The sequence below is a fragment of the Frankliniella occidentalis genome, unplaced genomic scaffold (assembly GCF_000697945.3).
Source record: "Frankliniella occidentalis isolate FOCC.00 unplaced genomic scaffold, Focc_3.1 Scaffold35, whole genome shotgun sequence".
Classification (NCBI taxonomy): Eukaryota; Metazoa; Arthropoda; class Insecta; order Thysanoptera; family Thripidae; genus Frankliniella; species Frankliniella occidentalis.
Window position 1 is genome coordinate 395,987 of NW_026267165.1, and position 19,835 is coordinate 415,821.

Consider the following 19,835-nt stretch of genomic DNA (forward strand, 5'->3'; position numbering starts at 1 on the left):
TGTCATTCCGGGAGTCGCTTCCACGCAAATTGACTTGTCTACGACGAGGATTACCGCTTCGGCCCCTCACCTTTACTTTACGACCAGTCGTCGCGGAAAGAGTAAAACGTTGTTCCATCGCCCGCGCATCCTCGCCCCCGCTCTTCAAATTACTGCCCGGACGTTAGGGGACTTTCCTAACCCCCGGCCCCCTCCCGCCCAGTCATCGCTCCCCTCTAAAACCTCTCCGAAAAGTGAGGATGGCGCATTAAACTGTCGTCACGAGCGCCGTTCCTTTTTTTCGGACATGACATAACCATTATGCGCACTCCATAATAACGCGAATAAATCCCCCCGTTCGCTATCGGCAGCCGCGCGCCACCAGCCCTGCCCGGGTCAGGGGCAGCCAGCCCGCAGCCAGCCGCACTGAGCCAAATCGCGAATAACTTAGTCTCGTCTGGCCGCGGGATATCCCCCCGGCCATGAGGCCAGGGGCCAGACGGCCAGGGCTGCTGGGGGGTTGAGCCTACTTGGTCGCAAAACCACCCAGTGCACACATAGTCGAAGAGACAATTTTTTGAAACGACAAAAAAAAAGCGATTCTGTAAGGAATAATCTAATGAAAGTTTCACATTTCTTGGTGAAACGTGTTTTTATTACCTGGCGCGGTTCCGGACTGATGTTTAACCGTTATGCATTCGCCTATACCTACGAGGCCTATGTTTAATATAGTAAATAAGAATTTAGTGTGCACAGAACGCCTTTCGGATCGAGTAGGAGAAAATTGGGAGGGGCCGATAGAGGAGGGGAAGGAGGTGTAAGCGCGTTAGGATGCTACGAACGTCTTCCAGACTCGCCGCAATATCTGTGCTCGAGGAGATCGAGAGGGGAGAAGGCAGGGGCGGGTTGGAACGTGGAAGAGAAGGGGGAAAATAAGTGGACACCATTCAAAGTTGCCGCGCGCTTGGCTCGTCTCCCGTCTCCTTTGTTTCCATCCCACTTCCTGCCGGCTTCTCTCTCCTTCCCCATTGCAACACCTTCACGTCACGGTTTCTGCTTTCCAGGGAGCCGAGCGGACAGACACGCTCACACTTACACTCACACACTCTTACACACACACGGAGCTCCCACGGGCTACATCAGCACCTGCCAAGGAGTCTGACGAACTTTGAAAGCCAGCAGCTCGAGCGAGCCAGCAGGCCAGGCCGAGGCCAGGGAGTGCAAAAGCGGAAAGGCCGAGGGAGGGTGAGGAAAATGAAAGAAAATGAAAGAAAAAGAAACTCCCCTGATGAAGAGGGCAGGGGCAGATTAGGGTGGCTGAGCGCTTCGAACCCATTAAAGTCGGCAATGGAGGAGGATCTCTAATAAAGACTCTGAAGGTACCGTATTTACACGGGTTATGGTTCTGTTTTACTTCCTGCAGGGCGCTATCTTGGACGGATCGTTGCAGCGAGCACCAGCGCAAGAGTGGATCTCATTTCATCCAATCCCTACTCTTCTCACTCCATCTGTCTTAATAGAGTACCTCTGCACTCCCAGCAGCGGGGGGTTCTAGAAGCAGCAAATGATCAAATGATTTTATTTGAAGGCACACTTATACCATGATATAATTTCATCATCCAAATGAACATTTGTCCTCGCCCTTGTAAAAAGTAATGAGGTGGGTGAAATAATTCGTAACATTGTAATGGCACGCACCCACCAAAAACAAAAACAAAAAAAACACTGGACAGGACTTACAGCAGGGCGCTCACAGGACAGAAGTACCGAAAAAGTCAAATGAAATTAAGTTTCAGATTTATAGACTGCACACTGTTAATTGACATCACATAACCATAGTTCGTATAGTTGTGTTACAAAGTCGTTGAGTGAAAATTGGTTGGTCTCTTTTATTCAAAAAAGTACAGATAGTGGTGAACTGGACAGTAGAGAAAAAAACGCACTAAGTCACCCACCGCTTTCTGACCAGCGACACGTGTGTTTGCCCACGTGCAGGCCGCAAACAGCCCCCGCGCCGCTCGTGATTTCCCACGCGTAACAGGTCCACCCTGAGCCTCGCGTCCCCAGGCGTCCCCGACGGCCACGTGACCGAGCGAAAGGGCAGAAGGTGTCTTGGGATACGAGGAAAACGGGCGCTCACGATGATAGGCACTTATTGGGTTTCACTAACGGGAAAAGTTCTGGACTTTCATAGACAGTAAAAAAAATGCAGTATTGTTGAACTTGAATGAAATGCTAAAAATACGAACTTTGCACGAGAAATCTACAAATTTCGATCGCCTCCAAACTAAACGTCAAAATATGAACCAAAAATCACAAACTTGAACTTCTTTATAAAAACTTCGATTATTTTTTACCCTGATGATTACCAGCGATTTGTACACATGGTTCGCGGTATTGTTGCCCCCCTCACCTGCTTGAAACGGCGAAAAGAACCAGACGCGGTATAGGGGGGGGGGGTGAAACCTATACCATCCAATAGAGAAATTTACAATTTTTCGAAACATTAAGTTCCTAAGAAAATGTCAGAAAATGCGTGACGTTGTTTCGCCAGAGTCGCGCAGCGATTCTTGGTTTCACGAGAGTCGAGCATAGACACTTGTTTTTTCTAGAAGTGCTGCGCCGTGCGACTTTTGAGTTGGAGACGAGCAACTTGCAAGTAAACAAAAAAAAAATGCATCTGGTTGCATCCAGTAAACGATGAAAAGTGTCCCTCTATATTTACTGTGTATAAGCATAACACATAGGTCACGACACAAACAACACAAAACTACGGTCACACCACACATGCAACATATTTCCTCCAGTAAAGTGCTAAAACCAGTGACCGTGCCGTCGATTTCACCTTTGATGAGGTACTGTGTGGGGTTTGCTCGATTGCCGCCGTCCCCGAGAGTTGCTCAGGGTGACCCTCGCCGGCGCCCAGCGCGACCGCAGCTGCCGCAGCTCGGCTGGTAACAAGCAGGAGCGCTCACAAGACCCTACACGGACGGCGGCAACAGCACGCCCAGCCACACCGGCGTCGAGATAAATTTTGAAGACTGGCAGCAATGGCTTGTTAAGGGTGGCCGCACTGAACAGCCCCACGGGCAATAAGCTGGCGGCCGGGCGGCGAGCCCGAGTCATCCTTTACCATCCGCGACCAACGACCAATTCCGCCCACTTGTACAGTCGGGTGCAAAACCTTCCGTCGCGGGCAGGGAGAGGGTTCGCCAGAGAGTAGGCGTCGTGAACCCTTCTCGCCGTCAATCTCCTCTCGGGTGAGGCCGGGGGCAGCGGCAGAGGGCGCGCGAGGGCCGAGGTGGGGCGGGCGAGATTTCCGGAGTGAGGTTCCACAAGTCAGTGACCTGCCAAGAAGAGGAGGCGGAGGCGGCGGGTAGCGAGCGAGCGGGGCGGGAGAAAGGACAGGTGCGTGAGGGGTGCGTGGGAGAGGAGGAGAGAGAGAGAGAGGGCATCAGCGCCACCCCCAACAATCCCCTGCTGGCTGTACCGAGCTGTGTGTCTCAATTTGCATTCGCGGTCGGAGGTAAATGGGGAGTACGAGGGGCGGAGGGGCGTGGAGGTTGAAAGGTGGGCTCGGGGGTCCAAGGGGAGAGGGGTGCACTGGGAGATGAGGAGAGATGGAGGAGGTCGAGAAAGGGGTGGAGGAGAAGAAGAAGGGGGGAGGGGGTGCTGGTACCGCTGCTGGAAGCGACGAGCCACCGGTGAATACGAAAGTGGCGCGGACATGGCTCGGCCCGCTGAGCTCGGCGGGCGGGCGACGTCAATGCAGCCCCACGCTGCGATGTGCACTCTGCGTGCGACAGCGGGATGCGGGCCAAAAAGCACACCACTCCACGTTGTGTCCCCCGTGACGTGCAGTGGCGTCTTATTTAGAGAGGAAACCAGCGCCCCACCCCCACCTACCACCTACCACGCCGCAACGCTACCAGCACAGAACCCCGCCAGGCACGTCAGCCTACGACGACGACCATCCGGCCATGCCGAGAGCGCTGTGAAACATCAGGGGTGAGTTTGGAACCGACTACGGGGGGGTCAGGGAGAGATAGGGGTAGGTGTAGGGAGAGAGAGAGGGGTAGGTGTAGGGAGAAGGAGAAAGAGGAGGGGTATAGGGACAGAGAGGCGGAAAGGGCAGGAATGAGAGAGAGCACGGTCGGGAAAAAGCGAGATCGATAAAAGGAGCAACAAAAGACATTCCCCCTCCTCAGAAAAAAAAAACAAAAACGGAAAGATAAGAAATGAAACGCGTACGCGTCATGACGGATCTGGCGGTGATGCATCAGCGGATCAGCGGGACGGAGAGCTCGGCAGCAGGCTCCGGCGGCGGGCAGCAGTCAGCACAGCAAAGCCCGAGCCTGCGCAGCCTGGGCAGGCGGGCCGAGCTCACGAGAGTGTTTGTCCAGGGCCAGGTGGCCCGGGGGCCGAAATAGAATCAGGCTGTCCTCTTTTCGCCCTCCCCCTACTCTTACATGTTCGTCTCGTCGCGCTGTCGCGTGTAGCAAAGAAGCTTCACAACATACGCGCGGAGAGAACAGAGCGCGCGGCCCCCGGGCGAGACCGAGGCAGCGGAAACGCGAAAATTGGCGTTTAACCCCCCTCCTCGTCCCGCACGCGGCACCCGGGCACGGACGAGGGCCACCACCGCCGTGGCAGCCGCAAGGAGGGGGGGAAGCGAAAGAGTGGCTGAGGGGCGAGATGAGGAGCGGGTGACGCGAAAATACGACGCGCCGCTAGGATTACACATTCATAAGAAACACGAGTGGCGGGAAATTGCGATTTACATCATATTTGAGCGCGGCGAGCAGGTCGTGTAGGACTCACTCCCGGCCGGAGAATGGATGTGGCGCGCGGCTGGTCGGGGCGGGCGCGCGGCCGCCGTACATCATGCGCGCTGGGCCCGCCAGCAGCCTGCTGCACAGACCGCCTAGCAACAGTTAGTTTATTTCTTCGCAACAGTTGGCAGCGTAGGAGCTACTTCTCACTCGCGCCACGCAGCACGGCTCGGCTCAGCTCAGTAGCTACACCCCCCCGTCCCCGTCTAGTCCCCCCACCACCCTCCCTTCTCGGCTGGTCACGCCTGCTGGTTAAGCTGGCCCCGCATCTCGACCTCCTCCTCCCCTCCCCAGCCACCCCCCCTGCACCCCCCTTCCTATACTATCCCCGCTCTCCCCTTGCCTTCCCGGAACGAAAGCTTGCCACATACCGTGGGGCTGCACAAACGCTTTCATCCTTTCGGGGTACGCACTCAGGGGACAGCGTTGTCAGGGCAACTCGCTGCACGTGGCCGAACCCCCCTCGGCCCCCCTAGCCCTCCCTCGCTCCACCCGTTCGCTCGCTCATCGCGTCATGGCACCAAGAGCCGCAGCTCGAGCGTTTCCCCGCCGCGCCATACTTTCCGCGCGGGTCTGTTTCGAAAGAAGCAATCTGCATCCGCGGCAGCAATCAAAAGAAAGGAAAAGAATAAAACCCACGCGGCCCGCCCCGACAATAAAAAATAGCCATGACGGTAGCTCCACTAGCTCGCCGAGAGACGCAGTGTGCCAATCCCGTTACTCGCTATACACTCACTCAGAAATAACGAGCTCGCACACAGCACAAAAATTCAATACCAATAGAATGTCCAGATATTCGCGGGGACAGCAGTGCAGAGGGGAAAATCTTTCATGCTAAACAACAATGAAAAACCCACTAGATAACAAAAAAAATATAACAAAGCAAGCTTCTGGTGAGTTTCAACAAGCCTGGAAGCTGGGAGGGAGCTGCGTGCCCTGCATGGCCCGTTGTGCGCTGCTCATGCCCCCCTACTCCCAACCCCCAGGGCCGACCCAGAGCGCTCCGTCCCCGGGGGCTCAACGTGTAGCGAGGACAGAGGTCCCGTGTGTGGATTTGTTGACGAAAGCATTTTTGTTTCCATGGCGCTTAATACGACCCCGCGCCGCCACCACCTGCGCCGCCCCGGAGTTCTCATATTATGTATACACCCGGCACACGCACGGCTGCTCGCGGAGAGAAACCTAATCGGAATAATAACATTTCTTTTGTTTCCACACAAAAATATGAAGAAAGGGGCTCGCGGCTAATTTTCTTTGCTGTCCGCGCAAGCCCTCTTGCCGCTCTCTCTCTCTCTCTTACTGTCTCTCTCTCTGCCCCCCTTTTCTTCCACACTCTCGCTCTCTCCTGCTTCACTCGGAGGATGTTAGGCAACCTCACACCCCCGGAGCTTGGCGGGTCTGCCTACGCCGCGCTACGCGGGCGCGCGGCAGCAGCCGGGGGCGAGACCAGGCTCGGTCTTATTACGGACAGCAGAGAGTGAATGTGTGTGTATGTGTGTGTGTGATATAAATAGAGAGCGACAAGGACAAATAGAGCGAGAGAGAAAGACAGAAAGAGAACGAGTGAGAGAGCTAGTGAGATAGAGAGAGAGAGAGAACTAGCAAGCGAGAGGGAGAGAGAGGGTAAGGAACACTAAAAGAGGGAGACTGCGAGGCACAATTAGCATCGCAACAGGCCGCACGTCGCACGTGGCTGCGCCGCCTGCCTCCGCCCGCTCCGCCACAGAGCGGCTCGTCCTGTGGCCCGGCCTGCCATGGCCCTACACGCCAAAACTTTGTGATCCCCTTTGTGGGCGATGGCAGGCGCGGCGGCGGGCAGGGGCGCAGCGCGAGCCAGGAGGTCGCCCGGCGGGCACCGCCGGGGAAACAGAAATTATTATCTTTATTTTCGCCGACGCGCTGCTCGGCGGCGCCGAGGGGAGGAGGAGGGGGGTGGCAGTGAGCGGCGAGCACGAGGGCAAGGGGGAGGGAAAAGTTTGGTCGGGCCGCCGAACGGGGTGGTGGCAGCGCGTGGCGGGGTAAAAGGCGAAAGCGAGGGGGAGAAAGAGAGAGGGAGAAAAGTCGCGCAGAGATGGGAGGGGAGGGGCGACGCTGATGCTGCGATATTGGTCGGGGATGCAGCTGGGTGCAGCGGGCCGTGCTATTCGCCGCTTTCGTCTATTTCTTTCATACCATTCCCTCCCCTCAGCCTCTCACCTCGTCGTGACACTTGTCAACACTTTTTATCCCTCGATGCACTTTGATAAAACGGATAGAGCTCTCCCCTCTCTCTCCCGCTCTCATGTGCTATTCCAAGTCCCCTTTCTCTCTTGTTTTCATCTCTGAGCGGCAACCTCAGCGAGGACTAAACAGGCGGGAAGATTCTGCCCCGTAACGTCGGCGGAATGAAAAAGGTAAACACGTATACATTTTTTATCACACCCGCGGTAAAGCTCTGCAACGCCCTCTTTCTGGTGAGAAAGTATGCTCTTTTCACACGCGTCTCTGGGTCACACCTCCAGGTCCATTCGCAGGTAAACAAAAATACGGTCCCCAACCTCTCCCGCACTTCAATACCAGCTGCACCACAAACGCACAAACGGCGAGAGCAAGACCCACGCGTTGCCGTATTCCCGCGTATTTCATTTGGATGTGTTCTTAGACTTCTCCGCAGCAGCGTTGGTATGGGTTGGCCCAATCACAACGCAGTCGTGGGCCTCGCCACACTACCAGCCCGCACCGCGCACATACGCATATACGTAGTCAATACTGAGTCAGATCGAAGGGGAATAAATTGCTCCGCTGAAGAACGTACGCTCGCACGCACGCTCACACGCACGCTCGCTGGTTCAGCCGAGCGGGTCAGGCCCCCACCAACACTTGGCCCCAACCCGCAGCCCGCCGCGCTCCTCGCCTACTGCTGCCGCCTAGGGTTTGCGTTCCGATCAAGAGTAACCGAACTTGGTCCGGTCCTTGCACAAGTTGGGGTGGGTTTGTTTCAGGAGCCAGGGGAGCCAGGGCGGAGTCAGATGAGGTCATGGGCCTTGAAAGGTGAAGGGTGAAGGCTTCCCGCCGCCGCGCCCCTCCGCGTCAACCCCTTATCCGCAGCCCACGCACCCCCGACCACAGCACCAACAACGACCCCACAGTTGAGGACGGTCAGGCCCGTGTACTACACGGTGCGGCCTCGGCAAAGGGAGGGACATTGTTTTCGAGAGATATACAGAAAGAGGAGATGGACACATGAAGGCGGACGGACTGCGGAAGGAGAGGTGGAGAAAAAGATAGAGGGAGGGGCGAGGGGAGGGGAAAGGGAGGAGAGAGAGATGGGGGGGGGGGAGGGAGAGGGAGAGACGATATCTGAAGCGTTTAATTATACACACCTCCTTGTTCAAAAATTTATTCGACAGAATAAATCTCGCATTAGCATCATCTTCCCCTCTCTCGTATTCGTGTTTCATTTCCATAATTTCTTTTTTTGCAGTGCGCCTGTGGATGTCTCCTTGGCAGGGGCGTTGACCCTGCGTGGGGAACGGGACCGAGAGGTGAAGGAGAAACGTCACTTTTATTTGTACAGAGAGGCGTCTGACCTGATATGCGCTCCCCGCCCCGCTAGGCCACGCCCCGCACTGTCGCACTCCGCCCCGTGACCGAGGCGGCGACCGTCTTTATATTTAATATTATTTCCACCTGGTCGCACAAAAGCCATTTGCTACAGCGAAGCGCACCTGACGCTGCGCATTTCGAAGTAGAGATACGCAAACAGAGATGCTGCGCTAATTAGTCGAGCGAAATAACGAACATAAGTAAGGCGACGAGAGTGATAATAATGGTCCATAAGCACGGCCACCGCACGATCCAGGCGGAACGGGGATCAGCTGCTGGCGTTGAAGGTTGCAGCTTTGATCCGCTCACCAGCGACCTATGGCCTACGGGGCTAGGTGGCACAGGCGGGCAGATCAAGGGGGTGGTGGTCTCCTCCTGCCGCCGCAACTGCTGCTACTACCACTACTAGTAGTAGTAGTAGTAGTAGTAGTAGTAGTAGTAGTGGTAGTAGTGGCGTACGTGACTACCATCCAGCCGACCGGACCCGACATAAAGCCAAAGCCATTAGGGGGAGAGGCAGGCTAAGGATAAGGTAGTAGTGGTGGTGGTGGTGGGCGAGGGGTAGTCATCATGTAGTAGGGGCGAAACCTTTTCGGAGGCGCAGTGAGTGTAACGCGTCGCTGTGTGCGTGCGTGTAGAAAGACCCTTGGATGAGCCTCGCCTGCCGGCAAACGCTCGCTCTTCCCAGCTGGTCTCTTGTTTTTTCTTTTCCTTTCTCTTTTTTGCACCACTTATTTCGGATGGGCGGGTCAATGCGCACCACAGGTTACTCACTATAGACTGAAAAGCGCGAGGGAACCCACGTTACGTTGACATTAAGTAATTACGTTTTGCAGGTATCCGTCCTCCAGCCGTAGTGGAGTGTAAATTATCGACAACGGCAAACGGCGGGATTACAAAGTTCCACCCAAACGGTTCGCGCCCGTTTAATTTGTGATCCCGTTTGTGATAATCAACATCGCGAGCGAGCCATCGACTCTTAAAAAGGGGTCCTCGTTGCGTTTCGATTCTCGAATGGGATGCCGCGAGCCGGAGCCGTTAAACTCGCTCACCTTTCAAGAACGAGCCCAGTGTACGGCTCCTGCGCTCGTGCCGCCCCAGTTCAATGGCCGGCCGCGGCCCCCGCCGAGGTCAAGCAGGCCTCAGCACGCCCTGGCCTCTTCAGATAATGGTTCAATAACACGGGGCCGATTATTGGCACGCAGCGGTATTAACGACCTCACATACCCGATTCGTCTCGAGCAGCGACAATATCGGAAATGACTAGTTTCAAACGCCCATTCACCCTTAATTCTTTCTCATCACTCGCTCGCTCTCTCCCTCCCTCCGGCCCTCTGGCCATACGATATCGGACTAAGATTGGTCCAGCCCAGAGTAACGACTGGGAATAAAGGAGGCAGGGATGGCAGCTACGAGGTTGGAGTGAAGGGCGAGCAGACGGGGAGGACACTGCTAGAACTTTTCGGGCCAAAGTGCAGAGAAATAGACCCGACCGTTGGTCACTAAGGGGCCGTTCACTAATTACGTCACGCATCTGACGGGGGGGAGGGGGTCACTGCCCGCGTGACGGTCCTATCCTGAAAGCATAAGAAGGTTAGGTTAGCCGCGTGACGTGGGGGAGGGGGGGAGTCAAAACCGCCCGAAATTTGCGTGACGTAATTTGTGAACGGCCCCTAACAGACAACCTCCGAGGCGTTTCAGCGCAAGGTCGGTTTGCCCCAACGGGAATTTGCCATGTCCGGTTAAAGAATTAAGATTATCTGTAATGTTGCGATGGGAAGCGGGCGTGAGGGAGGGGGGAGGGGAGCGAGCGAGAGAACTCCGTAGGGAGGGAAGGGGTCCTGCCCCAGTGCCGATGAGACGGAGAAGGGTAGGGAGTCTCGGGGGAGGGAGGAGTGTGCTCGATAGCGATTAAACCGACCATGCGGGAAAACACCACTGATCTTCACGTAGAGGAAAATCGAGCGCGAGGATAAAAAGTATCCCATAGGCGCTGCTGCATGAATAATAGTTTCATGGTGAGCGTGGTGCTCCGAGGCGGCATTTTTACCTGTGAGCCACAGGTGCGAGGCCGCCGACCTCACTACGGTGCAGAGAGCAAGCCAGCCTGGCTCTTAAAAGGAGTACGGGAGAGAAAGAGAGAAATAGCAGAGAGAGATGGAGGGGCGGAGGCAGCATCGCACGGACGCTGCAGCTGCGGCTGGAGCACCGCCTAGCTTAGACGATACGGCCTCGGTCGCGAAGAGAGCTGCGGCAGCTGCACGCAAGCAGCTGCCCTACCGCGGGCGAAGGAGCGGGGCGGTGATGAAGAGAAATAGGGTGGGGATGGGGGGCGATCCCTCAGCCAGCCGTAGCCTCTACGAGGGCCACAACTGCCACCAACCACCACCAACAACCAGCAGCACCACCACGGCTAGGCAGACCTAGCATCAAAAATAATTTACACTGTACAGCGTGGAAATGGGGCCTCGGGGCAGTAACGAACTGACGAGCAAATGGCGTTCTGGAAATGCGATGAGCCAAAGCATGTCATTATTCATTTATCTGCAGAACTGATGTCGCGGTAAAAGGGCACAAAACGGGCACACCATAGCATCGGTAAAGAGGAGGGGACAAAGAAACCGCGATCAGTGAGTCGGCGCGCAGGCGCACCCTGCGCCCACCCGCGCCTCACGCGAGCCCGCGGCAAAGCGGTGTTACGCGCGCCGTTTTATTGACGGACAGGGCAGACTAATAGGTTGAAACAACAGAATACGCGATATATAAAACGAATCGCGGTGGCCAATGTCACCCTCCATGCCCAATATACCCCGCCCCCTCCCCCGCCAAAGCCCACGTCCATTGTGTGTAAGCCAAGCTGTACGCACGTTTTAACGATCACAACACGCCCTAATGGTGCAGGCCTCGCGACTTTGCAAACAGCCTGAGGGCCTTTGCTTTCTCTTTCACCCCCTGCTCTCTCGCTCTCTCGCTCTTTCTCGATGTTCCACACGGAGACGCGAACGGCCTCGCTTCTTCTGTTCATCCTCAAGAGTACGGCGTAGGTGGGGGCGATTGAGAGAGGCAGAAAGAAGAGAAACCTGATAGGAGTGACAAAAGAGAGCCTGCAGGGGTGCCCCGCCCCCGACCCGCAGCCCCCTGAACCCCACGCCCCGCCCCCCACACGACCTGGCTGGCCCCTTTCCCCGTCTTCTCAAAAGTCGCTCTCATCCATATTCCAGCGCAACGCCGATAACAGAAATAGGAATAATTACAAACATCTGCCCCAAAGGTGGGCGCTCCTGACACGCCCAGCACTAGGCCTGCCCCATGACTCCTTTCTAGCATGGGGGCGTTTGACGTCACCACCGTGCAGCGTTACTAGGTTTTCCGAGTAAAAAATCAAAGCGGACGTGGTAGCGCCGCAAGTATGTTTCCGCAGAGATGTCTGCTTCAGAGTTGAAGTGAGTCGGTTTCGGGGCCCGTATGCATCCCCAGAGCTGGAATTCGATCGAAGTCCACGTACCTCGAAAAACGTATACTTTTGTCACGCAAATCGAGGGATCGAGGTAAAATTGACATCGTATCGACGTCGATACAATTTTCATTTCTGGCTGGGTCCGTGTATAGATGACGCGGACTACAGCGCCCACTCTCACATTTCGTCGGTTTCGGCTGCCTGCGGGTGTCGGCTACCCACGCGCTTGAGAAAGTCTAGCCCGCGTTCTGTGTGCAGTGTGGCAGGTTAGTTGGTTCCGCAGCCCACCAGGTTTGCTACGCACGCCCTCCGCCCACTCTTGCGTGGGGGTGGCCCGCGACCTACGCGCCCGCCCCGTCACTCAAAGCGGGGGCAGCCGCTTCGGCTTCAGCCGGCGGGCACGGGCACAGGTCATGAGTCATGAGTGTAACTCCAGAAATAATGCGGATTCTCGAATCAATTTTCTTGCATTTGAGGAGGTGCTAAGGGGTGGGCGGGTGGCTGGATGAGGGGTGCACAAGTTAGTGATAGACAGGCGAAAGGATGATCGAGTTAAATGTAGGTGCTAGCGAGATAGCAAAAGAGAGGTTGGCAAGTGGGTGGTAAGCAAGTCGATGCGCCCTAACGAAAGAGTCCGATCTGATTTGCTGCTGAAATAAAAGAGTTCGATCTGCTTTGCTGCCAAACCAAAAGAGTTCGATCTGCTATTGGGCGATGGAGAGTCGGGCATCTTTAGAGGGCTATAACTCCTCGGGCATTTTTAATATACGCAAAATAAAAAAAAAAAAACTTGCCTGTTATCCTGTCTCTTACAAATATGTAGTGCACCTAAAAATATATACCCATCTCCTCTTAAGCTTCGAGATATCACCGAGTTTATGCGGAGCCGTCGACGAGCGCCGAAAGCAGATGGTTGGTTTGGCAGCAAAGCAGATCGAACTCTTTTGGTTTGGCAACAAAGTAGATCGGACTCTTTTGGTTCAGGAGCAAAGCAGATCGGACTCTTTCGTTAGGGCGCATCGAAGTGCCCAATGAATGGTGAGAGCGTGATCAGAAGGAAACCGGCGATGAGGTGAGGGACAGGGGGTGGCGGGCGGGTGAGATAAGGGGTGGGCACGGACGGGCAGGTGAGCAACGGCCGAGGCAACGGCGCAGGACGACAAGTCTTCTTCGGGGCAGCCCCCGGAAATTATGTGCCGTTGGAGCCCGGCCGGCCTGGGCCCTAGGGGGCGCATCGCGCAGCCACCACCGTGCCGCCGCCCACCTGCCAGCAGAGCGAGTGGCGGCCGACCTTTCACTGCTGCTTCTCCACCGCCTCGTTACATTTCCGGCTGTTTCTAACGATGCCGTTGACGAGAAGGCGGGTTTGCTCTCCATATCGATTCCAGTCGTAGGTGTGGTTGTCCAGACAGGTTCGGGGACGGCTCCCATCTAAGCCCCTTGTCGCCGCCACCCCGACAAGAGGACCACCCTGGCGGGGCTCCAGCGGGCACGGCTTGGCCCATTAAATGGAGCCCCGTCGAGACACGTGACGCCTGTAATGCAAACCAGGGCCACGCCGAGCTCGGTTCTGATCCCGGATTCGAAACCGGACACAGGTTTCGCTATCGGGACCGCTCGCTACCGGATCCAGTTGGTGTGGAGGAGAGAAAGCCCAAAAGCTTGTAGCCAGCAACAATATGGCCAGCTTTCGCTTACCTTGATGTTGCCCATATTGTCCGACGAGCGGTCCAAACTGCATACGGAAAACTGAATCTGTCCGAGCGGCACGGGGTCGATGCGATATGACAGTTGACGCTGAAACTTTTGCTGTTCAGATGTAACCGCCGGGAGAGTCGTCTGTCGGAGCACCTACAGACAGAAAATCACATGTAGGTTGGACTTATTCCACCCATAAAACTGAGTTCTTGGTGAACTTGACCCAAAAACTAGATTGAAGGGGTCTAGTGGTGCTTTACACGTGATAAAAAAACTCACACTGCAACATTCTTGCATAGAATTTTCAAGCATCGTAAGGAAGTTTGCATTGCAAACTATTTTCTTTGCATTGCAAACTATTTTCTTTGCATTGCAAACTATTTTCTTTGAATTGCAAACTATTTTCTTTGCATTGCAAACTATTTTCTTTGTAAGTTGCGAAGAAATGGTTTGCAAGGTTACGAACTAATACTTTGCATCGTCATGAACGATTTTTTTTCAGAAGGCGCGAAGAATTAGTTCACAATGCGAAGGATTTAGTTACTCGCAATGCAAAGCATTTTACAACGCTTGAAAATTCTCTGCAGTGCAAAGAATGTCTTCGCAAACTTTGTACAGTGCATGTGAAAAGTTGTTTTGATTTAATTATGTATCCGTTGTTTAGATATATAAATAGGTATTATACCATTGGTCGGCTTACTTTCTTCTCATTCTTCACCTCCTGGACGAACTCAGGGCGCGTGGGTCGCTTGAGGTCCGGCAGAGAGTGGGAGATGCGCACGGCAGACTGCAGGTCACCGGCCAACCCCTCCTCCCAGCCGCGCAACGCGCCGTGCTTGAGCCAGCGCCACGTAGCGGCGCACTGGTAGCTAACCGCGGCCAGAAGCACCAGCGCCATGGCCGCCAGTGGCAGCAGCACCCACCCGCCTACAGGCACAAAACCAACAAAAAACAACAAGCGTTTCACTTTGCACGTCAATTATTCTTGTGTAGGTACAAGTAAGCGTACAAAGATTATATACATTATGGCCGAAACCCAATAGAACCGAGAATTTAAGAAAACATAAGAACATTTAACTATTATCTACAGCCCACTATGAAGAAAATATTAGAGTCCAATATCTTCAAAACCATAATGTTTTCATTTCAATATTGCAGCTGGGGGGAATGCTCACAAAATCAACAATTTTGAGGTAAAACTATCTGGGTGACATTTGTTTTAAGTTTCTTTAGTAGTTACTAAAACCACGACCAAGCGTCCCGGGAGACAGTAGTCGGGACAAGCGGAGTCTCCTTACCCTCTGGTAGGGACAGTCTTTGGGACTGTCTAAAAATTACGTTACATGGCATATTTTAATTGGTGACAGGCACTAAAGGGGCGCGACTTTGTGTCCGCAGAACGACTTTCATCAGCAGCGAGTGTCTGGCCCCCTTAGCCGTCACCACCGCGTCCAGAGCCAAAAGCAGGCGACAAATCATGCCGACAGAACGGTGACGAGACGGCCGCGGCGGCCCAGGACGGTCTCGGCCTCGACCTCGACGGTAGGGTACCTCGAAAAACACTTTTTTTCGAATCTGATGTCGGCTCGGGTGGATAAATGTTCTATCTAGTAACACTATTAACGGTGTGAAATATTATTTCGATCAGATAAAATCTTCAGCCTCCACAGCGGCCTCAAAGTTTAGCATGGAGCTCTTATGGGAAAAAAGGCCCAAAACTGAATTTTTTTATATGAGAGTTCCTGTTGAAAATTTCGCGGTTTTAATTGGTAGAAATGAAATCTACGCGTAAAAACGCTCCTGGAGATGTGCCACTCATGACCTTTCATTTCATAATGTATCCAGCTTGTATGACCAAAAATTGCATTTTTGACGCAAAATCAGCTTTTTTGACAGCGCCTTGGTCATAAAGGACTGGTGCTGATATGGCAAGGGGCACATCTCCGAAAGCGTTTTTACACGTAGATTGCATTGCTATATTCACTTAAGCTCCGATATGGGAAAGCGTATGGGAGAGCGTAAAGCGTAAGCGTAAATCGTAGTGGCTGGGCGTAAATGAGCGGAGTGGGGGTACGCGCCCTAACCTCATCTTGGCGCATTTTCGGTTTTGACGAGTGTTGAAAAGCATTTTCTGGTGTTGCCATGCATTCGGACTACGCTGCGGTCATAATATTACTATTTTAAAGAAGATGTCATACAAAATTTGTGCCGATGTAAGGTTAGGTCGCTACCCGAGCGCTACGCTCTTACGCTTACGCCTACGCTCTCCCATACGCTTTCCCATATCGGAGCTTAAGTGAATATAGCACATTTCTGAAAGTGAAAACAGCGAATTATACGACAGGAACCCTCCAATGGAAAATTTCAGTTTTTACGCTTTTTTCCCATAAGAGCTCTATGCTAAACTTTGAAGCCGCTGTGGAGGCTGAAGATTTTATCCGATCGAAATAATATTTCACACCGTTAATAGTGTTACTGGATAGAACATTTCTCCACCCGAGCCGATATCAGATTCGAAAAAAAGCGTTTTTCGAGGTACCCTACTCGACGGCCCACCCCGTGCCCTGCGGCCTGTCGTCACAATGCGGCCGCGCGCGCAGCAGCCAAGCCATGGCGCTCCTTCCCTCGCAGACGTCTTTATTTCGCTGTTTTTCTCACCTGCTCAACTCCCAAGTCCAACTCGGCGCGCCAAAGTCGCATCCGGGCCTCCAGGCGTCCTGGAGAATCCATCTCTCCTCTCACTCTCTCCTCCCCCGCCCTCCCCTGTCCCTTTCCTCACCCCCCCCCCTCCCCACTCCCTCTCCCACCCCTCTTCCTCTTCTTTCTGTCTCTCTCTCTCTGTCCCTTTCTTTGCTGGGCATGAAACCAGCCTCCCTCACCCATACCCTTCCCCCTAGTGCGCAACCCTTCCCTGAGCCTATTGAGGAAGCCGCCCTCCCCGCGCGCCGAGCCTGCTCGCTCCAGCCCCTCGCTTTTTATTCCGGAAAGTTGGCAACAAAGTTATTCAAGATGACAGCAACAGATGCGGCGCCTAGTAAAGACTAGCGGTTGGTACGCCTGCGGAACTTGGCTCGGACAGCAAGTAGTGCGGCGGCAGTGTATCATAAATCTCAATTAGCCAAGCGGCGCAGGGCGGCCAACCCAACGATATTTCGGAAAGCGCGGCGAAAACACGACAAGCGTTCTGTAGAGAAAGAGGCAGGCTGGAATTCTGGAGGTCGTTGCTATTTATTTTTGAAGTTGAAGGGAGTCGGCATAGGGGCTTTGCTTGCATGTCCAGACACATGTGGCACGGTCACAACTGAATCCCCGACGACCACGGACCACGACGTGCTATAGACAACCCAGTATCTCTCTCACTCTCAGACACACACACACACACGAGCGCACATTGCAAACAAAGCGGCGCGAGAGAGGCGGCGTTCTAGCAAAAGAACAAATCACGTTTCTTTCAATTTCTATACTGTGATTGCGTCCATTTGTCATTTGGAAAAGCCACCTCGTCGCAGCCCTCCAGCCTTGTCCCTCTTTCTGACTCCGATTGCGCTGCCCATGACCACTTCCCTTTCAGAAAGCATCTGCGGAACTCCACCGGAATTTTTAGAGGGAAGCGGTGGGCGACATTCTTAACACCGCACTGCTGGCGCCGCTCTCGGTTTCCTCTGTTGGTGCTAAACAGGCACGGGGCACTCTAGAAAAGTATTTCGAAATATTCAAGGAGGGAAAGAGAGGGGAGGTTCATTTTTTACACACACGGTTTTCCACAGGCCTACCACACGACGCTCTCGAGGGTGAGTGCGGGGCGGGGTGATCCGTGACTTGACACGTCGTGCGCGCGAAGTGCGTGGAGAAGTGACACGCCGCTGGCACGTCGTGTCACGATGCGGATCATTTCCTTTCAGAGAGAGAGAGAGGGGGAGGGGGGAATCAATGAAAGCTGAATTGAGATAAAGTCGCCTCTTACGAAGAGGTGGCGGAGCGAGAAAGAATCAAGGCCCCGCATGCCAACTCACCCACCGCAACAATCTGTGCGCGGTGTTTGTGGCTGTGGAGTTCTGACGGGAGCTCGGCGGGTGCCAGGGTGAAACACACACGGTCTATTTATACAAACAAGGGTCCGAGGCGGAGGGGCGGCCGGGGAGCGCCGCCTGTGCCACCCGTGGCTCACTGACACCTGTTTAATTAATACAGGTAATTGAACAAACGGAGGGCGACAAGGGGCGAAAAACAACCCAGGAAAGCAGCGCAGCCCTGTTTTCGATTTAATCATTATGGTCCATTCTAAAGTCGCAAAAGGGCTTTGCGACAAGTGATTACTTTCCAATAATTTGAGTTTGAGGTTTGATTACAATCACCGGCGAAAAAGAAGCACGATGAAAATGCTAGCCTAATCAATGGCGCACGTGGCGCAAAGAACAAAACAAAACAGTGATGGATGCAGTCTCTTTTAAATGAAGCTTCCATCGACTCTGTAGGGGCCAGAACGAAGTGTACTGTGTCGGGTGAGGAGTAAAGGGGGAGGAAGGGGCAAATCCGGGAACAAAAGGGAAGCTCAGGGAGATTGACGAAATTAGAGCGAAAGATCGTTACACAGCGCTATCGCTTACCACGGCCAAAACGGCTGAAAGCACCGCAAGAGGGGCCCCGGAGCCTGGCCCACCGCACCACAATGGAGAATTATCGCCTGAGACCATCACGGTGGACAGGAGGGAGGCTAGGTGTGGTGGAGGGGGAGGGGGTAGAAAAGAGACAGGACAGCAGATAGAAAATATGGCACGAGTTGTGGGGGGGGGGGGGTGGCAGCAACAAGTCATAAAAAGAATGGGAGTGCGACAGCACGGGTGCGTGCTGGTTCTTTCCTCTCCTAACGGTCACCGAGACCGTTCGCTCAGCATTCAACCGTGCGGGACACTAGAGCTAAAGAAAACGAGTAAAAAAGTGAAGCCACATAACGCGCACATTAAATGGAAGCCCTTCCCGCATGAGGCGGGGCGGGGTGAGCCGTGCGTACTGCGGGGGCCTCTTGGGCGGGTAGTAATTAGGGAGGGCGCCGCGACAGCTCCAGCGTTCCGCTAGAGCATCGCACGCCCAAACAAAATTTTATAGTGGCAATTTTTTTTAAGAAGAAAATTTGCAGTTAGAAATCGATTTTGTGAAGTCGAAGATCGAAGAATGAAAGAACTGTAGTGATAAGAAGTCATAATGTTATTTAATTCAATGATGGCTTCAAATTCAATGCAAGAACTTCTCAAATGCGGTTTACATATTTTATTGGACCTGTGAGAACGATGAAACATCTATGGCAATGAAATAATAACAATTATACTTTTCAGAGAATTTAAATGCGATACTTGTATCATACATTTTCCTGAAATAGAATAATTGTTGTACTTTTAACGTAGGCAGTGTTGCATTTGGACGCAATAATGAATGCCACTGTTTTAGTGCTATTTCTTTGGTTGCCCTATATAAGGCGCAATAAAATGTGTTACTCGATTTTATACACCATTTGCATTGCTATTATTCCATTGATACGTATGAAAATTGCCAAGCCTAAGATAAGGGTAGAGGGTCAAGTCGGTCAAGAATGGACAAGAGGTCGTATGTCGTAGGACGCTCTGCGCTCTGGAAGTGGCATTCATACCCAATAACATCAGACAGTCTTAGTATCGCCACTTTCAGTAGTAGCCATGGTAAGTATTCCTAGTCGCAGTTGTACGAGAGGCGGTGGTAGTATTCCAAATAGTAGTCGTAGTATTCGCAGCGCTGGCCGTAGTGAGTGGCTCTGTTTGCGTTTTCATTTCCCAGAGTGCCCTTTGATTTCCGAGGAGGCGCGCGCTGCGGCCGCCCGCTCGCAGCTTTCCATTCCATTTGCACCATTCCAAAGCGAAGGGGAGGGGGAGGGGAAGGGCAGTCTCTGACCCCGCCTCTAGCGTCTACCCCTTGCCATGCCATGCGTTCAGTAACCGATCGAGACGTGGGCCTATTTTCTTTATAGTGCCCAGATCGCCACTGGATTTTTCTCTCTTTCTTCAGGAAGCTGCCCTCTTCCTCTGGTAGCAACAGCGTTACACGGCCCTCTGGGACACTTCCATAATGAATACCTCTCTCGGCTGGGCCGCGCCAAAGGAAAGGGGAGAGATGGAGACAGGGCAGGCAGGAGAGAGATAGAGAGAGACACAGCAGAGACGCGCAAGGGAAGGGATGGGGTGGAGAAACGAGTACAAAGAGGGGATGAGGTGCCTAACGGGCTGAATAAACCCAAGGTCAATATGAGGACCGCG

The 19,835-nt window shown here is 53.7% G+C and overlaps 1 protein-coding gene across 3 annotated transcripts in view; it reads right to left on the reverse strand.

Moving 5' to 3' along the window:
• LOC113211506 (synaptotagmin-10-like) overlaps nt 1-19,835 on the reverse strand; it is a 42,708-nt gene that overhangs the window by 15,631 nt on the left and 7,242 nt on the right. For 2 of the 3 annotated variants that reach the window (XM_052266048.1, XM_052266049.1), the window contains exons 2-3: nt 14,237-14,478; nt 13,552-13,704 (exon numbers count right to left, since the gene is read on the reverse strand). In XM_052266048.1, coding sequence (XP_052122008.1) covers nt 13,552-13,704; nt 14,237-14,478 — 395 coding nt within the window. The remainder of the gene's footprint in view (nt 1-13,551; nt 13,705-14,236; nt 14,479-19,835) is intronic. The other variant, XM_052266050.1, reaches the window with a different exon arrangement.